The sequence below is a fragment of the Thunnus thynnus genome, chromosome 5, assembly GCF_963924715.1.
Source record: "Thunnus thynnus chromosome 5, fThuThy2.1, whole genome shotgun sequence".
NCBI lineage: Eukaryota > Metazoa > Chordata > Actinopteri > Scombriformes > Scombridae > Thunnus > Thunnus thynnus.
In genome coordinates, this window is record NC_089521.1 from 34,532,311 (window position 1) to 34,549,691 (window position 17,381).

Consider the following 17,381-nt stretch of genomic DNA (forward strand, 5'->3'; position numbering starts at 1 on the left):
GGTCAAATACTGATATACAAGTCTTGATTTTTAACATCTTCAGGTCAGTCTGGATTTGTTTGTTTTTCTTTATTATTTATCCACATCTGGAGCTCCGACCTCCTACAATCATGTGAGCTGCTGTCAGGAGAGTTTTCCCTCCTCTCAGTGCAATAATCAAAAACAACATTCATGAAGGTTTCTCAACTTTGTTTGACTTTTTCTGATTTTATTTGTATTTTATTCTTTTAGGATTGTTTGTATCAACACAATTAGATTTTTTTATTGTCTTGAATGAAAAAAGAACAAAGATAATAGAAAATATAAATAATAGGGGAAAAATGAACAGTTATGAAACACTTGTTAAAATCGGTGAATAAAACCAGGACACCATCAGTCAGTGATTCAATAACATATTTTAATTTTTCAGTGTTTTAGTATAAAAATCCCACCGGCCTGCTGTCGGCTGGTTTCCGCTCCCGTTGGCTATAACTGTGGTTTTTCCCAGAGAATCAGCTAAAGTACCAAATCTATTTACACACAACATCCACATCCAGAAGGGCCGAAGAAGAAAAACAGGAAGTCTACCCACTGCTACCCTGCCAAAATAAAACATCACAACACTATCGCCTCACCGCTCAGATTTAATGCTATTAATCCAAAAATAAAAAAAACTCATAAAAAGAGCTGAGGAAGAGGAGAGGCCTCTACGAGTGGCTCCTAGTGTGCCCATAGTATTTTCTTACAATACTCTCTCTATAAAGTAATGCATATACATTTTCTGCTTTACAATAAATTAGTACAGGCACATTCTCTTCTCTCCTACAGCTGACTGTAGTTCAGTTCAGGTGGAAAAGATGATTCTGTGACTTTAAAGAAGACTTGAACTCATCACAGCACACACAGAAAGGCTGAAAAACACAACTGTAAAAAAAAAAAAAAAACATTAGTGGGAAACTTGTGGGCAGCAGAGTTTTTGGTTTTGGTGTGAATGATGCACTTCAGGCATTTTAAACTTTGAGAGCATCTATATAGATTTTATATAAATATGTACAAACAAAAAAAAAAAAAGTAGTCCTGTAAAAACATTCAGGTAATAAAAAAAGATGCACGCACACAAAAAAAATTAATGCCAAAGACGAAAGAGAACTTGAAGCTTGAGAACTCAATAACTTACAAAAAAAAAAACCGTAAAAAAAGGATCTGAAATCAAACTGTTGAAGACAGTATGCATGTTTGTTGTTTCTCTGTAGAGAGATAGCACCAGCAGAGAATCATCACCTCCCACTGTAGAAATATCACAACATCGTGTACCAAAACAAACTGAGGGAGTGAATAAATTAGTGTCAGGCCTTGTTACAGGATATTTACAGGAGCTGCTGCTGTGTCACACACACACACACACTCACACACACTCACTCACACGCACGCACACACACACACACACACTGATGGACATTTTCATGGCAGTGAGATTGTTGCAGCAGTCTTGCAGCACATTTAAGGAGGTCAGAGGTCAAACTGACACATTCAACAGGTGTAGACCCGTGATTTCAGTCCTCACAGCGCAGGTTTGATTTGTTTTTTTCTCTGTTCAGCTTTGTGAACCCGCTAACCGAGTCATTGCATAGCTCTTTGACAAAACAAGATGGCCGTCACAAGCTACAGTATTTGAGACGGGGAGGGTGGGGGGGGGTTTTCCAGTTTGCAGGAAATGGTAAACATGACACCTACAGTATATGTGTGTGTGTGTGTGTGTGTGCGTGTGTGTGTGTGTGTGTGAGGGTGTTGTGCGTATGGGCAGAAACGGAGCGTCTCTGCGGTGACGGAGTTCAGAATAAAAAGGACAAAGAGGAGAGATGGATGATGGGAGGATTTCAGAGGTGGGGAGGGGGAGGGGGAGGGGGAGGGGGGATTTCAGTCCGTGGCGGCGAGGCTGGCGCTTGGCTCCAGCTCGCCGCCACGGACACGGTTCAGGTGGTCGACGGCTCGGTCGAAGGCGAGCTGCACAGTTTTTCGGAGGCCGGAGGAGCGAGGCTCCGTCAGCTTGATTCTGTCGAGCGCCTGGATCCCGAACGGAGCCATCTTAGATCTAGGAAGCCATTGCCTGAGAGAGGGGGGGGGGAGAGAGAGAAGGAGGGGGGGAGAGACAGAGAGAGATTATTAATATCTAAACTAGAGCTGCAACAACTAGTCGACTGTCTGAAAATTAATCTGCAACTATTTTGATAAATTTTTTGTCTTTATTTAAGAAAGAAAATCAAATATTTGATGGTTCCCTTCAGTTAACTGACATTTTAGACAAATCAAGTCATTTTCAGACGTCACTGAGAAACTGTCAATTCCATTTTTTCACGTTTTGAACATTTCAGTCTAAATAATTCATCCAGAAAATACTCGACAGATTAATGATGATGAAAATGATGATTAGTTGCAGCTCTAATTCAAACTTCATCAGACTGAAGAAAACTCAGCTTTGTCATCTACTCATGTCAACAACAACAACAACAACAACAACCGAGCAAATGTCCTAAACACCTAAAAATGTTTCTGACAAAATCCAATTTGATCCTTTTTATTCTTGTATTTATCATATAAGAGCTGGAAAATCCAGCTGGGAGGAGACGAGATGAGAAGAAATAATATATAATAAATAGATGAATGGACAGAATATCAAAGCAGAGTTTTTACTATGAGCGAGACTGTGTGTGTGTGTGTGTGTGTGTGTGTGTGTGTGTGTGTGTGTGTGTGTGTGTGTGTGTGTGTGTGTGTGTGTGTGTGTGTGTGTGTGTGTGTGTGTATTGTATATTTTGACGGCTCTGGTTTCATAATGTAAAGTTATTTCTTCCACTGAGAATTGCAGCTTTTGAAAAAGTATAAAAGAGACACAGAGGTAGAGACTGAGAGCAGTCAGTCTACTGTTGATGAGCTTCATGGTTTTACGCCACTAAAAACTGCAGCCAACAAGAGGTGATTACACACGTTTGAGTTATTTTAAAAAGGACGGTTCACATGTTCCCAGTGTTCCCAGTGTGTTAAAGCAGCAGTCAGGTGTCTGTAATCATTCCTCCTGTTCATACTGGATATTAAAAGATCCTTCAAATCCACAGTGTGTCCACACAGTCATTTAAAAGTCTGTGTGAAGCTTCTATTCAGCTTCATCAGTCTGAGTTAGTCATATCAAGTGGATATCTGACACATTTACAGTCTTTGTGTTTCCCTGTTGAGCTGCAGGTGGAAGTATAGTAACAAAAAGAGGAACTTTGGCACTAAAAAGACTGTAACGTTGAAAGATATCTACTTGATTTGACTCATTTGGACGCTGAAGCTTCATATTAGCTTCAGATAAACTTTGAAATACATTTTGTCCTCCATCACTTCCATTGTAAGGTCATTATGAAGGATCTTCTGATGGTCAGTATGAACAGGAGGAATGATTACAGCTTTCATGTTCATTTGATGACTGATTGTGAACCCGTCCTTTCACTTCAACTCACTTTAATGAGCACACAGCTGGTGATTCAGATGGATTTGATTTGTTAAGATGCTACTGAACAGTTTTAAGCCTCCTCTAACAGTGACGTGGCTCGGTGAGTTCCTCACCAGCTGCGCTTGCTGTCGAAGAAGTGGACGAGGAAGAGTTTCTCTGCGGACCTGTACTGCATCCGCTCTCCGGCTTTGAGAACGTCCAGCGGCGGCCGGGGAAGCTCCACCCCGTTGTGCTGATACCTCATCCTCCGCACTCTGGGGTCCATGATCTGTGAACCGACAAACAGAGCGCGGTGGACACTGAGTGAGCCGGTTCTGCCTTTTTTGACAAAACAGCCTGGAGTAAAAAAAACCTGGAGGCAGCACAGAAGAAGCCCGCACTCAAAAGAGACACAAGCATGCAAAGGCCGAGTCGAGCCACAGAAGCTCTGAGCGAAGCGGTCGACTCCACCACACACACCAAGCAGTCCACGACCGGCTGTGAGCACAAATCACGAGCTACAGCACGCACAATGACAGAGAGGCAAGATGGGTAATGAGACATCGAGGGGACTCTTTGACTAACACTCACTCACCAGGGCGGGGAAGGAGGGATATCCACTACATTTAGCCCAAACTAGTTTAAGAGGCTCCAGAACAAATGGAAAGGCAGCGGTGGGCTTCCACACCTCTACAGGAACAACGACAAGCAAGTTATGAAGGATTCACTGCAACAGACAGAGAGCACACGAGTCTGAACACACAGCCACGCACACAGGAGAGGAGGATTAAACACACACACACACCACTGAAAAGATGACATTTAAACAGTTTCAGAGACTCCTGATGGCTTATAGATAGATTTAAAGGATATATTCTGCACATGTCCAGCTCTGTATTTATAAAAACTCCTTATTTATCTTCTACTGGTCCTTTATGCAGCCCCTCAGTTCAGCCTCTGTCTGAAACAGGCCGTTTTAGCTCCTGTCTCTTTAAGGCCCCGCCTCCTGATGAGCCCACTCTGTTCTGATTGGTCAGCTTCAGGAAGCTTCCTCCGGCTCCGGAGGCTACGTAAACACGCTATAGTAGCAGGATTTCACTTCTTTTTCTTGTTCTTTACTAGAAATGGAAACTTCTCAAATCCATCCGTACATGTTGGAGCTGAATCACATCTGAAATATGAGAGTGGACGACACATAGAAACACCTTAGCAACCACCTTAGCAACATGATGGATGGCCGTTTATGAGCATGTGCGAGGAGCTGACGTCAGCCCAAACAAAGCGTTCAGAGCAGGTTGGAGCCCTGAGTTTTGACTTGCAGGCAGCATTTCTTCATACGTTCACCTCAAGTTTTGGAACTTTGACCGTGTTTAACATCCGACATCAGAACAGGATGTAAATAACACTAAAAGCTGAATACGTCCCCTTCATAACCCCCTTTTGGGCTGATACAGGTTGTATATAGATTTAAAAAAAAAAAAAAAAAGCCGGGGGGGTCCGACATGAACAAATAAAAAACAAGTGTTAATAATAATAATAATAATAATAATAATAATAATAATAATAATAATCACAGCAGCAACACTGCGCTACCCTGCCAGGCTAACTTGGCTAAGCTGGTATTTCCATTAGCATGCTGCAGCTAAGTGGTGCGCTGCCAAAACGTTCCGGGTGGAACTCAAGCACTAGAATTATTGTTCCACATGTCGGAGTACACGGATTAAATCTTCGTACTAAAATATGAGCAAATATACTTATCAATTAGAAATAAAGGCCTCTCTAATATAAAATAAAAAGGGGGGGGGGGGGCTACTATTTGAGGACTATATGTACAGAATTTCACTTTTGAAGAGTCTCTGTTTTTTTATTGACTGTCATTTGCACATGAAGCATCTTATATATCTTATATATCTACAAGTGTTTCCAGACTGAATAACTTCATGTGCTGAGAGGAGAGTCTACCTTGCTGTGATTAATCCCAACGTGGCTGCTTCCAGTCAGTGTGAATGTGTTCAGTCTCGCTCTGACTCTGCAGTGATGGCGGCGGAGCTTTGGATCTGAAGAGGCCGGTACTTATGGACATTTAACAGCAGCGTGTCTGCTGCAGTACAATCTCAGTTACCTGTTTATATGTACAGACGTGTGTTTGTCCATGTGATATGTCTGTACCTGATGTCTGATTTACATTATTACATGAAAGTGTAGAAGTTATTTTCCCCCTGATGGACCCTGGAAGAGTCGTTGCTCTGGTAACAGCTAATGAGGATCTAAAATAAACTAGAAACACACACACACACACACACACACACACACACACACACACACACTGGGCTGGGTATCATTAACACCTGAGAAGTGTCTCTGCAGGTTGATTTTCATGGGATTTTGGAGAAAATCAATCTTTCAGCATATTCGATGGTTTAAATAAAAGGGCAGGAATGGACAGAACTTTGGATGTATAGTTAATAGTCTAAAACACACACACACACACACACACACACACAAGTAGAGGATTTTAACCAACAGATGAACCAGCAGGTTCTGGTTCAGTATCATTTCTAACTAACTTTTAGTTTTATTCTGGGAAAATTGATCAATGTATCGTTTCAGTTGTTGACTGCAGGTGTGTGTGTGTGTGTGTGCAGGTGTGTGTGTGTGTGTGTGCAGGTGTGTGTGTATGCAGGTGTGTGTGTGTGTATGCAGGTGTGTGTGTGTGTGTGCAGGTGTGTGTGTGTGTTGGTGTGCAGGTGTGTTGGTGTGCAGGTGTGTGTGTGTGTGTGCAGGTGTGTGTGTATGCAGGTGTGTGTGTGTGTATGCAGGTGTGTGTGTGTATGCAGGTGTGTGTGTGACTGAGGTGTATTTACTGACTGGACTGAGAGTAGTAGCAGAAGGTGAAGACGACAGAGAAGATTATAAAAGATTATAGGAACCCCCCCCCCCCCCCCCCGAGACATTTTAGAGACTTTTCAGCAGGCCAACAGTGTTTCTGCCCCCCCTCATGTGTTGAGTGTGTACTGATGGATTCCCCTCATGTAAACACAATCTTTATAAATATTCATTTATTATATCAGTTCAACTTATTAACAGACATGTTGTGGAGGACAGACAGACTCTATCTGCTGCTCTCCACTGAGCTCCTGCTTGTTTGTGAGCGTGTAAAGTGAGACGAGCCCTTTATTGATGAAGGTGAAGACAATAAACGGGACCTCTGTTATTTATTCACTTAAGACTCAGAACTTCTTGGTCTGCTCAGCATTATTACCACATCCTTGTCAAATGATGTTAAATATTGTTTACTATAAAGTTCTCAGAGTCAGTCAGACATGTTTTGATTGTGACGGTTCATCAGATGAAGCTTGATTTCACTAACAACAGTTTACTCTTCTGATCCCAAAGTTAAATCAAAGATAATAATCACGTCAGCCAAAAGACACACGGATGAGATGTTGTTTGTTGGGTGATATCAGCCTGATGACTCACTGAGCGTTACACAGAAGGAGGAGATATTTCAGGCGCTCTGTTTGTTTTTTATGTCTCTTCTTCTGTTTGGATCAACATGAAACTCTCCTGTTGTATCATCACAACTGTCTTAAAAAATATCTGAATACTTCAGTAAAAAGCCGAAGCGACGAGACAGAGGACTTAACTACAACTCCCAAGGTGCATTTCAGCAAGAAACAGCCAATCATCAGGCTTAAAATACGGCTATGTGCAAGATCACGATTAAATCAGTTCACTTTTCATTTCTGGGTCACCATGGCGACACGCTTTGTTTACAACTTCAGTGACAAAGCGTTTTAAATTCATTACACTCTGATTTGAGCCTGTGGCTTCTTCTCCATGGCAACAGCAGCTGAGGCTCTTGGGTATTGTAGTATTCTTAGCCGTCCGACAAACATCAGGGTCAAATATTATGTTATTTTATCAGAAACGAAGTGTGAATAATGTAAACTGGTGTCAGAATATAAAGCTGGAGGATGGTTACATCATCAGGAGAGTCTGAGTTTCTGTGTTCAGGACTCCTCAGGAACCAGCAGCTGCTGACACTTCACCTCCTTCAGAGATCTCATGTTTCTGAACCTCAGTTTGAGGTTTTGTGGCAAAGAAATTCAAGGATGTCTCAATCAGAAGCCTGGACGCTCAAAAGAACTTGTAGAAACAGTGATTTAAGGGAGAAATAAATCAAACCGATGCATGCTGGCACATCAACAGCTTCAGTAAACGTACAGAGAAGGAGTTTTTTTTTTAAATATGTTGAGTCTTCAGCAGACAGACAGCTTGCCATGCAGTTTCATTCACATTCATCAGAAAACACTTGTTGCTGACGGACCAGTACTCACCTGAAGAGATCTTGGCGGCTTTGGTGAACTCTCCGTTCTCGATGCAGGTCATCAGATTGTTTTTGTCGTCCACGGTGCTCCGTCGAGCCGCCGCCGGCCGCCCTTTCCCACTTTTAGACACGATGACGGTGCTGGAAGAGACGAGAGGATGAAAAGCGAGATGTTCAGAACTGGATTGATCCTGATCACCGATCACTGGGTTCGGGTGTTCAGATGGGATGTTCTGGACCTGAACCCACCTCGTGCCACAGAGGACGCTCCCGCTGGAGGAGATGCTGGACTCGGAGGCACAGCGGCGGCGAGGCTCCAGCAGGCGAGGTGAAGGCGAGGTTTCCTCTTCCTCCACCACAAAACCATTCGCTATTCCTGAAGGAAAAAACACAAAAACGCAGGAAACGTGTCAGTGTAGTGAAATAATCCCAGATTTAATCCCAGAACTGAAACACGACGTCTTTTCTACCTGTGCCGAGACGTTTGATCGGCGACTCCTCGTCCTCTTCGCCGTCAGCGCTGCTGCTGCGTGTTCTTTTCTTCGGTAAGAGGAGCGTCTCCAGGCGAGGGATCACCACAGACAGGAAGGTCTTGGCGCCCAGGGGTGGCGGGGACACAGCGGATGCCTCTGGGGTCTTGGGTGGTTTCTGCGGACTGGCGCTCTTGGACTTGCGGAAGAGGACGTTGTTCCGTCGGTTGCAGGCGCCGGAGGCTTCGGTGCGCAGGTCGCTGTCGGGGAGCAGCGGGTCCGGGGTGTGCCCGTTGATCGCTTCTTGGGGCACTGAGGTAGACGTGTTGGTGTCACTGTCGAGCTCCATGGGAGTGTGGTCCGCGCTGGGTTTGACTGGTTTCAGAGGGGGCGGCTCCGAGTTACTGGGCGAGGTGTCGAGCTGCGGCGGCGAAGTTAACGGCTCTAACGTCGGTGGAGGTAAAGACTTCTCCTGTGCTGTGGAGGGCTCTGTCGGGGGCTCAGGTAGTGGTTTCTCCTCGGGTTCGGCGGGGGCGGGGTCAGGCTCCGGGGCGGCGGCGGCGGCGGCGGCGGGGGGCGGAGGTGGGAGCGACTTCTTTAGGCTCATCTCGCTGCGGACCTCCATGATGGTCTTCTTCAGCAGTTTGAGCCTCTTGCTGCGAGACGGACTGTGCTTCATCGCCGTACTCAGATCCAACTTCTCCAGCAGCTCCTTCAGCTGATCCTCCAGAGGGGTCAGCTTACGGTAGGCGGGGCTAAGCAGGCGGTCCACTGAGAGAGAGAGAGAGAGAGAGAGGGAGACAGAGAGTCACGTGACATATTCACACATTATTGATTTTATGTAGATGATTGATCTACGTACCGTCCTCCCAGGAGAAAGGGGGCGGCGCCTCCAGTTTTGGGGCTTCAGGCAGATGCAGCCCGCTGGGGAAGTCGAAGCCGATCCTCTCGGCCTCTCTGCGGGACCTGCGGAGGATGGCTCCTCCGTGGTCCTGCATCCGCTGCGCCGCCTTGTAGAAGAACGTGTCCTTGGCGTTGTACTTCATGCAGTTGGCGATGATGAGGTTGAAGTCGGCCTCGAAGTCCTCCAGGCTCCTGTAGTCGTGGCTGTCGATGCGTTTCCTCATGGTGGAGAAGTCCATGGGGTTCTTGATGTGGTCCAGGTAGTCCGGTACCTGTGGGGGGGACAGAGGAGACACGTCAGAGGCTGCAGACTGTCTGAAGAGAACGTTTACAAGGATCATAATCTTTATAAATGTCAAGAATTAAATTCAACGTTTAAATCACCAGTCGGTTTACGCCTGGTCATGTGATAACAGACGAGATAAGCAGCCCCCCCTGCAGCCAATCAGATGTAAGCTGAGTCGGGTGCTTAGACCTCTCAGGCAGCCAGAGACGCCACCAGAAATAAAACCTCTCTGATTCTCTATTACTCAAATTTCCGTTTTTCTATCCAACATTCCACAAATAGAAAATGAGAAAGACGACTCCGAAGTCTCCGTTACACACTGATCTGACGGTTACAGACCTCCTTGGTGCTGACGGGCTGAGCGAAGATACTGTACTGGTCCTTCTCCTGCAGCTGACTCAGCACGGCTCTCAGCAGGATGTTGAAGGGGGTCAGCTGGACCTCCAGCACCGACTGCTGCAGCTTCATCTGACACAAGAACACACAGATATATAACAACGATATCATGTGATCAGGATCAGACATCGTCTATAGTCTCAGGTCAGCGTTCATAATCCTGAAGTGTTTACTGGTTTAACAGCTGATGTGTCTAATCTAATCTAACCATCCCACTCAGTTTGTAGTGCTGATATCATATCTGTAACATCTGACTCTATTTGGACTTTATTTTCAATTTTGTGTGTAAATCTTTAACCCCGTCAGTTCCGGGCCATAAATAGCCTTTTTGTATTTATACAGTGAATTGCATATAAAGCCGATGTAAACACGAAAGGCTGTGAACAGTCAGCGGTTCATCCAGTCAGAGCTGTTTATGACAGACGGCGGTACGATGGGCGAAATATAAAGACTGACAGCATCATGATGAACAAATATGATTATTATGTATTAACATCATTTAATTAATTGAAACATGCACTCTTCCATAAAACTAGATGTTCAACTGTGTGTAAATAAAGCGTCTGTTTTCTTGATTAATCAATTAGTTATTTGGTTTATAAAATGTCAGAAAATGGTGAAAAATGTTTATGACTGTTCCTCAAAGCCTAAGCTGTCGTCATCAAACGTCTTGTTTTGTCCACAAAGACTAAAGAAACCAGAAAATAGTTGACAACCGATCGATTAATCTCCTAATCAATGCAGCTCTAGAGTGAGAGACGGTTGTTGTTATTTGTTTTTGAGCTGGAGAAGCAGCAGCAGCAGCAGCAGTAAGTGACGGTACCTCCTCCCTCTTCAGCTTCTCTCTCTTCCTGATGAGCTCCAGCAGCAGTCGAGCTCGCTCCAGGTCGTGGCGGAGGCGGTGCCACTCCTTCAGCTGCTCCTTCAGCGCCTGGTTCGTCTCCATCCGCTCCTGCAGAAATCACACGGTTCAGGAAAAACAACAGTAAGAGGTTAAACGTCCGAGGCTGTCGCGTGTGCGTGTGTGCGTGCATGTATGTTTATGTGTATGTGTGTGCATGCGTGCGTATGTGTGTGCGTGGTGCGTGCGTATGTGTGTGCGTGCGTGTGTATGCGTGCGTGCGTGTATGTGTGCGTGTGCGTATGTGCGTGTGTGTATGTGTATGTGTGTGCGTGCGTGTATGTGTGTGTGTATGTGTGTGCGTGCGTGTATGTGTGTGTGTATGTGTGTGCGTGCGTGTGTATGCGTGCGTGCGTGTATGTGTGCGTGTGCGTATGTGTATGTGTGTGCGTGCGTGTATGTGTGTGTGTATGTGTGTGCGTGCGTATGTGCGTGTGTGTATGTGTATGTGTGTGCGTGCGTGTATGTGTGTGTGTATGTGTGTGCGTGCGTGTATGTGTATGTGTGTGCGTGCATGTATGTGTGCGTGCATGTATGTGTATGTGTGTGCGTGCATGTATGTGTGTGTGCATGTATGTGTATGTGTGTGCGTGTATGTGTGTGTGCGCGTGTATGTGTGTGTGCGCGTGTATGTGTGTGTGCGTGTGTATGTGTGTGCGTGCGTGTATGTGTGTGCGTGCGTGTATGTGTATGTGTGTGTGTGTGTGTGTGCATGTATGTGTATGTGTGTGTGCGTGCATGTATGTGTATGTGTGTGTGTGCGTGCATGTATGTGTATGTGTATGTGTGTGTGTGTGTGTGTGTGTGCATGTATGTGTATGTGTATGTGTATGTGCGTGCGTGTGTGGCGAGCGCTGACCGTCTGCTTGGATTTGGGCGGCTGAGGGTTGGCCTGCAGGCGGCGGATCAGCGGCACGTTGTTCCTCGACTGCCTCTTCAGCACCCAGTAGCTCAGCACCCGCTCGACGAAGGGACGCTTCCTCTGAACCGCCACCTGGTTCAGGATGGTGTCGTAACTGAACCGCAGAGAAAGAGACGCTGATGTTATGAAACAACATTCATTCTGTCTCTGCGTACCTGTAACAGCTTCTCAGTAGTGATGTCAGTGACTTTAATATTATTATTATTAATAGAAATGATGAACAAATCTACCACAGAAACATCCATCTGACTGGCACTAATGTACAGTATCACATATATAACAGATCATTGATCAGTGTCTAATCACTGATTAGCAGATTATAATGATATCTATAGTTTTTCTATATATTTTATTATCAGAATCAGTTGTTTTTGTATTATGATTCATGTGGAGAGGCTCTGAGATGAACCTCCCTGCCTGTCAAATTTACCCAAAATGCAGCTGTGATTCTGTTTGTTACACATGTTGACATATTAGTGCACACAACAGATCTAAAAGGGTATAAAACTGGACCTGATCCAAAAAAATCCTTGTGGAAATCTTTCCTGAACACGACGTACAGAAATTAATTTTAAAAACCTCCTGGATCTGGACCCGGGTCTTGATAAACTTGTGAGGACCACTAGAGTACAGCAGTATTAAAACCTGGATCAGGATTCTTGGAAAATAAAAAGATGTGATCAACTATTTTATATTCCCTTCGAACAGATTCCACTGTTTGTTTTAAAATGATTTCTATGGATATGATATATGTATAAATATTTTCCTTCTGACTGTGGATAATAAGATGCATTGATCATCTAGTTTTCTGCAGAGATCTGATCAGTTATTGATTTGAGTTCATCACCTTCAGAAACTATTATCCTCCAATCAGGACTGAGAACGTTCTTACAGATGAAGACAAACACAGAACGTACAGAGTGTTAATTAATAATCAAAGAGAGAGATGCATTGTGGGAGTCCCAGCTGTCCGGTCTACCTTGAAGCGGTGATACTGGGCCCAGAGTTGGTCGGGGTCTCGGGTTCCGGTTGTGGTTCAGGCTCCGCTCTTTTACTCTTCTTCTTCTGCCAGCCCTTGGCTCGAGCCTTTCCCCTTTTGTCGGCTCTCTTGTGACAGGCTCCGTTTTTCGGGTGCGGCTCCTCGTAGATGTTGAGCGGCCGGCGGTCGCAGCCTTCGGGCGTGTGGCTGCAGCAGTACGCCGTCTTTTTCACAGAGAAGGTGGTGCCGGACGCCGTCACCTCTTTGACGGGCTCCATCTTCATGTAGAGGCCGGCCTTCTGGGCGCAGCTGACGTGGAAGGCGGTGTAACAGTTGATCTTGTCGCACTGGATGCACGCTCCCGCGCACTTCTCCTTGCACAAGTAGCAAGTGAGCTTCCAGCGTGCCGGCGGAATGTTGCGGACGCCGTCGATGGGTTCGATGAAAACCGTATCGGAGAACCCCACCTCGGGCACCCACAGAGCGCACGCCACGTGGCCCCAGCGGTCGTCGTCCGTCTTCTTCAGCGCTCCGCCTCGGTTGGGGCAGAAGACGCACTCGGCGGGCCGCGACGGGGACTGCAGGCAGTGGCGGCACAGCCACTGGCCCTCCGGGATGTACGGCACGCCGTAGCACTCCTGGTGCACGGCGATGTTGCAAGAGTCGCAGAAGAGGATGACGTTGCTGTCGGCCCCGTCTCCGTCCATGCAGATGCAGCAGACGGCGTCCTCGTCCACCAGCGACTGCAGGTCGCTCTGACCCTGCGTTGCGGAGTAAGACTCCTTCTCGAAGCGGTCCATGAGGAATTCAAACAGGTTGTTGGACACCTGGCTGATGCCCTCGCTCTTCCTCTTCTCGTTGATGAGTTCGAGCCACGCGTAATCCTCTTCGTCCATGTCGTACTCCACCTCCTCGTCCAGCTCCTCTGCTGTCCTCTCTGTGTATTTGTAATACGCCACCGGCCTCCTCGGCACCACGGGCAAATTGTATTCAACCGTTCTAACCTTGGGCTCCAACAGGCCGGCGGTGCTGCCGTGGCTGCCGCCGTGAGAGGACGTCAGCGCCGCGTTCTTCTTCTGCTGACTGTTTTTAAGGCGCACGGAGCGCACCAGGACCTGCTGGGGCTTCTCGCTGTTCTCCTTGTTGCTGTTGCACTCCATGATCTCCTGAGCCGTGGGGTCGTCGTCGGTGATGACGTCCAGCTTGTCGTAGATGCTGAGCCGGTGCACGCGGCCGTCCACCTCCAGCTCCACCATTCGCTGAGCCTGCGCGTACGTCAGCGTCTCTCGGTTGGGCGACGGCTTGATGGGCGAGGACGCTCTTTTCAGCCCCGCTGGGCGTTGATGTCGACCTTTTTTCCTCATGCCGAAGCCGTAAAGACCCTGAAAAGCAAACGAATGAAACAACATGTTAACGATTCACTGACGTGTGACAGTTTGACACCGACTGATGAACGTACATCAGTTTTTCATGTCATTAACTCTCTTTGTGAAGCTACGACCGCCACACAGAGCCGTGTGTGTCGGACCTATTGGAACCTGCAGCAATGATTAACAGCCTTTTCCCTCAGCGCTGCCTTGCAGGAACAAAGTTGGGCAGTTATTGTGTTTACACAAAGATGTCACCAACTCTTCCAGCCTTCAATCAAGGAGGAGCAAAGAAATATGTAAACAACATAAAACTACCTAATCAATGTATTACCAACTCAGTGTGTCTGTCATGTGGTGCAGCCGAGTCTGATCTGCTTTCACAAGTTTTACACTCACAAGTCTTTCTCAAAAATCTATTTGATGACGCATGTTTAATCCTCTTCCTCGTGCAAACAGTTGAATGCATCTGTGTTAAATACATTCAATAAGAATCCAACCAGACTCAGAATCTGACCAAATTTTCAATGCAAACTTTTGATCCTCTGCATGTTTCACTTCTCGTGGCTACAGACACATTTCAGTGTTCAGGTTTGATACCCGGCTGTAAAGAAAACACACAAACACTGAAAATAAAAACAACTTATCTGCACCTTTCTACACATTGAGAGTCCAGCTCTTGTCTGAAATGAGCAGCTTCATGTTTGTGTTTGTTTATCTTTGTTTATCTGTATGTTCTCTGCACTGTGTTTATGTATACTGAGAACAACAGAGACCAGAGTCAAATTCCATCTTTGTGTCAACATCAGGGTCGCAACTATTTTCATTCATTCTTGATTTTATCGACTGTGAGAATATAATGATAAACTGTCCGTCACAGTTTCCCTGAGCCCAAGTTAACATATTTAAATAACAATAAAAATCACAAGATATTCGCTTCACTATCATGGAAGAACAAGAGAAGCAGCAAATACTTCAAACTGAACCCGGAGACTAACTATGACTGATCATCTCATCTGTACGTGTTTGTATCTGGATCCTCTTGTGCACGTGTCTGAACTGTGTGTGTGTGTGTGTGTGTGTGTGTGTGTGTGTGTGTGTGTGTGTGTGTGTGTGTGTGTGTGTATATTAAAGGACGAGTTCACCATTTTACAAGCATGTCTTAAACCAGCAGTCAGGTTTCCATAGTAACAGTAATGTAATCATTCCTCCTGTTCATACTGGATATTAAAAGATCCTTCAAATGTGTTTTCAATGGAAGTGATGGAGGATAAAATCCACAGTGTGTCCACACAGTCATTTAAAAGTCTGTGTGAAGCTTCTATTCAACTTCATCAGTCTGAGTTAGTCATATCAAGTGGATATCTGACACATTTAAAGTCTTTTTAGCATCAAAGTTTCCCTGTTGAGCTGCAGGTGGAAGTATAGTAACAAAAAGACTTTGGCACTAAAAAGACTGTAATGTTGAAGCTTCATATTAGCTTAAATCTATAGTGTGATGAAATCTGATTTGAGAAGCTGCCTGAAAATCCATGATAACCTGAACTGTTTTTATTATTCATGCACTCGTTGCAATAACACAGCCTGCACCACAGAGTTCAGGCGCCCCCCATCACTTCCATTGTAAGTGCATTATGAAGGGATCTTCCAATGGTCAGTATGAACAGGAGGAATACATGTTTCAGTGTTCATGTGGGCCCCTGACTGTTGTTTTAAGACACACTTGAAAAACTGTGAACCCGTCCTTTAAAAGCCACTGAGAACAAATTCCTTCTCCGGATCAGTAGAGTTTATTCTAAGCCTTTTCTGTCGCTCAGCTGGCTGCTGTTACTGTAAAGCTTCACTGTTTGTTTATTTGGTTTTTAATGTAACAGTTCAACATGTTTTCGGTTCGCAGCTGAGTGTAAAGCACAGCAGGAGAACACAGCCTGACCGCGATGAACCTTCACTGGATGAATGAAAGAAAGCAGCACACATCCACACCGACCACAGCGAGCCTCCGGTCGGCTCAACCAGCGGGCCTGAAGCCGATGAGAGCTGCTTGTTGGTCGGTCTCTCTCTGGATGTTCCACGGTAACTGCTGGCCGCGGCTACCGTTAGCTCCGCTTAACCGACACACAACTACATCTGTGTGCTTCATCCTATCTGCTTACCGGTTATCGACCAAACAGTAACAAGAAAGCACGGCCCGGTAGTGCCCCCCGGCAGGTGACGGCCTCTCCGGTCGCCGGATAACCGCGTTAGGACAGTCCGTCCACTAACCAGGCTAACGTTAGCCTGCTAGTAACCGAGGGGGGGAGGAAAGATGGCGACCAACACAACAAGAAGCTGCCTCGATTGAAGAAGTTGTGTTTTCCTCGGAGCACTGCGGGCTGGTTTCGGGTTTAAACCTGCTCAGACTGCAGCGGACAGACATTAAAGGAGAAGTAGACAGAGAGAAGCTGAACTCACCGCGGTGCTTCCAACAATTCAGCGGATAAATACAGCAGCAATGGCGGCGCGGCCTGCGGAGCGAAGCAACCGTTAAATCCACATTCAGCGCGGCTCGCGCTCAACCGACTCACACCTGCACGTGTCCGGCCGGTATCCAGGGCGACGGAGCTGGGCTCAGGTGTTCCACTGTGATTGAGATAAACCGTGATCGATCAGCCCGATCGGGAGCAGTTCGGAGCGGCGGAGCTTCTCTTCCCCCAAAAACAATGCGGTTGTGTGAGCCGTTACGCCGTGACGTCACCACGTACAGCCGAAACCAGGAAGTCGCTTCGACTCTTTTTTTTTTTCTTCTTGAGCAAAAAACAGAAAGTTCAACAGAAGTCAGTTTATCATTTTTACTGGTAAAATTTCACATCCATAAAAACGAGTTCTTGAGGCCACGTGTCGTTTGAACTTGTCATGATTGAATTTAATGAATGAATCTGAATATAATCAATGAATGAATTATTTTGAGAACTTGTAAACAATAGGAAATGTGCACTTACAGTTAGTATGCTCCAAAAATCTTTTAAAGAAATCTGATTTGATTGCCTACATGTTCTGTCATTTTTCTGTTTATTTATTTATCTATATTGCTCTTACCCTTTGTCCTGTTAATATGTTGACTGTATCAACAAACTGAAAGTGAAGTCATGTCCTTTATGTTATCTTTATTTCATTATGATGCCTAATTGTTTTCTTATTGTCTTAATGCTGTAAGTGACGCTTTCTGTAAATAACGTGATAGGGGGAAAGGCTTTTTTCTTATTTTGTTTTTATTTATTTATTTTTTTTGTGAACACATTACACCACGATTAGTACTATTTGGATCAATACGTGTATTCTAACCAAACCTCTTTTTTCCCGAACTCGGATGTTGAAAGATGTTCAGTCTGAACATTTAGTT

The 17,381-nt window shown here is 45.6% G+C and overlaps 1 protein-coding gene across 5 annotated transcripts; it reads right to left on the reverse strand.

The window, feature by feature from the left end:
* Window positions 1–376: 376 nt before the first annotated feature.
* LOC137183699 (bromodomain-containing protein 1-like) lies at window positions 377–16,891 on the reverse strand. 5 transcript variants are annotated; one of them, XM_067590937.1, is made up of 12 exons: window positions 16,454–16,891; window positions 12,636–14,017; window positions 11,594–11,750; window positions 10,657–10,785; window positions 9,777–9,905; window positions 9,111–9,423; window positions 8,249–9,019; window positions 8,028–8,154; window positions 7,789–7,919; window positions 4,044–4,138; window positions 3,634–3,737; window positions 377–2,086 (listed from the first exon to the last, which is right to left on the reverse strand). In XM_067590937.1, the coding sequence occupies exons 2-12, from the start codon at window positions 13,997–13,999 to the stop codon at window positions 1,897–1,899; spliced, it is 3,510 nt and encodes a 1,169-aa protein (XP_067447038.1). In that variant the 5' UTR covers window positions 14,000–14,017; window positions 16,454–16,891; the 3' UTR covers window positions 377–1,896. The 5 variants fall into 5 exon arrangements, with proteins under 5 accessions (XP_067447038.1, XP_067447037.1, XP_067447041.1 ...); XM_067590936.1 differs by having other exon boundaries at window positions 3,583–3,737; window positions 16,454–16,890; XM_067590939.1 differs by lacking the exon at window positions 4,044–4,138 and having other exon boundaries at window positions 1,925–2,086; window positions 16,454–16,889.
* Window positions 16,892–17,381: the final 490 nt, after the last annotated feature.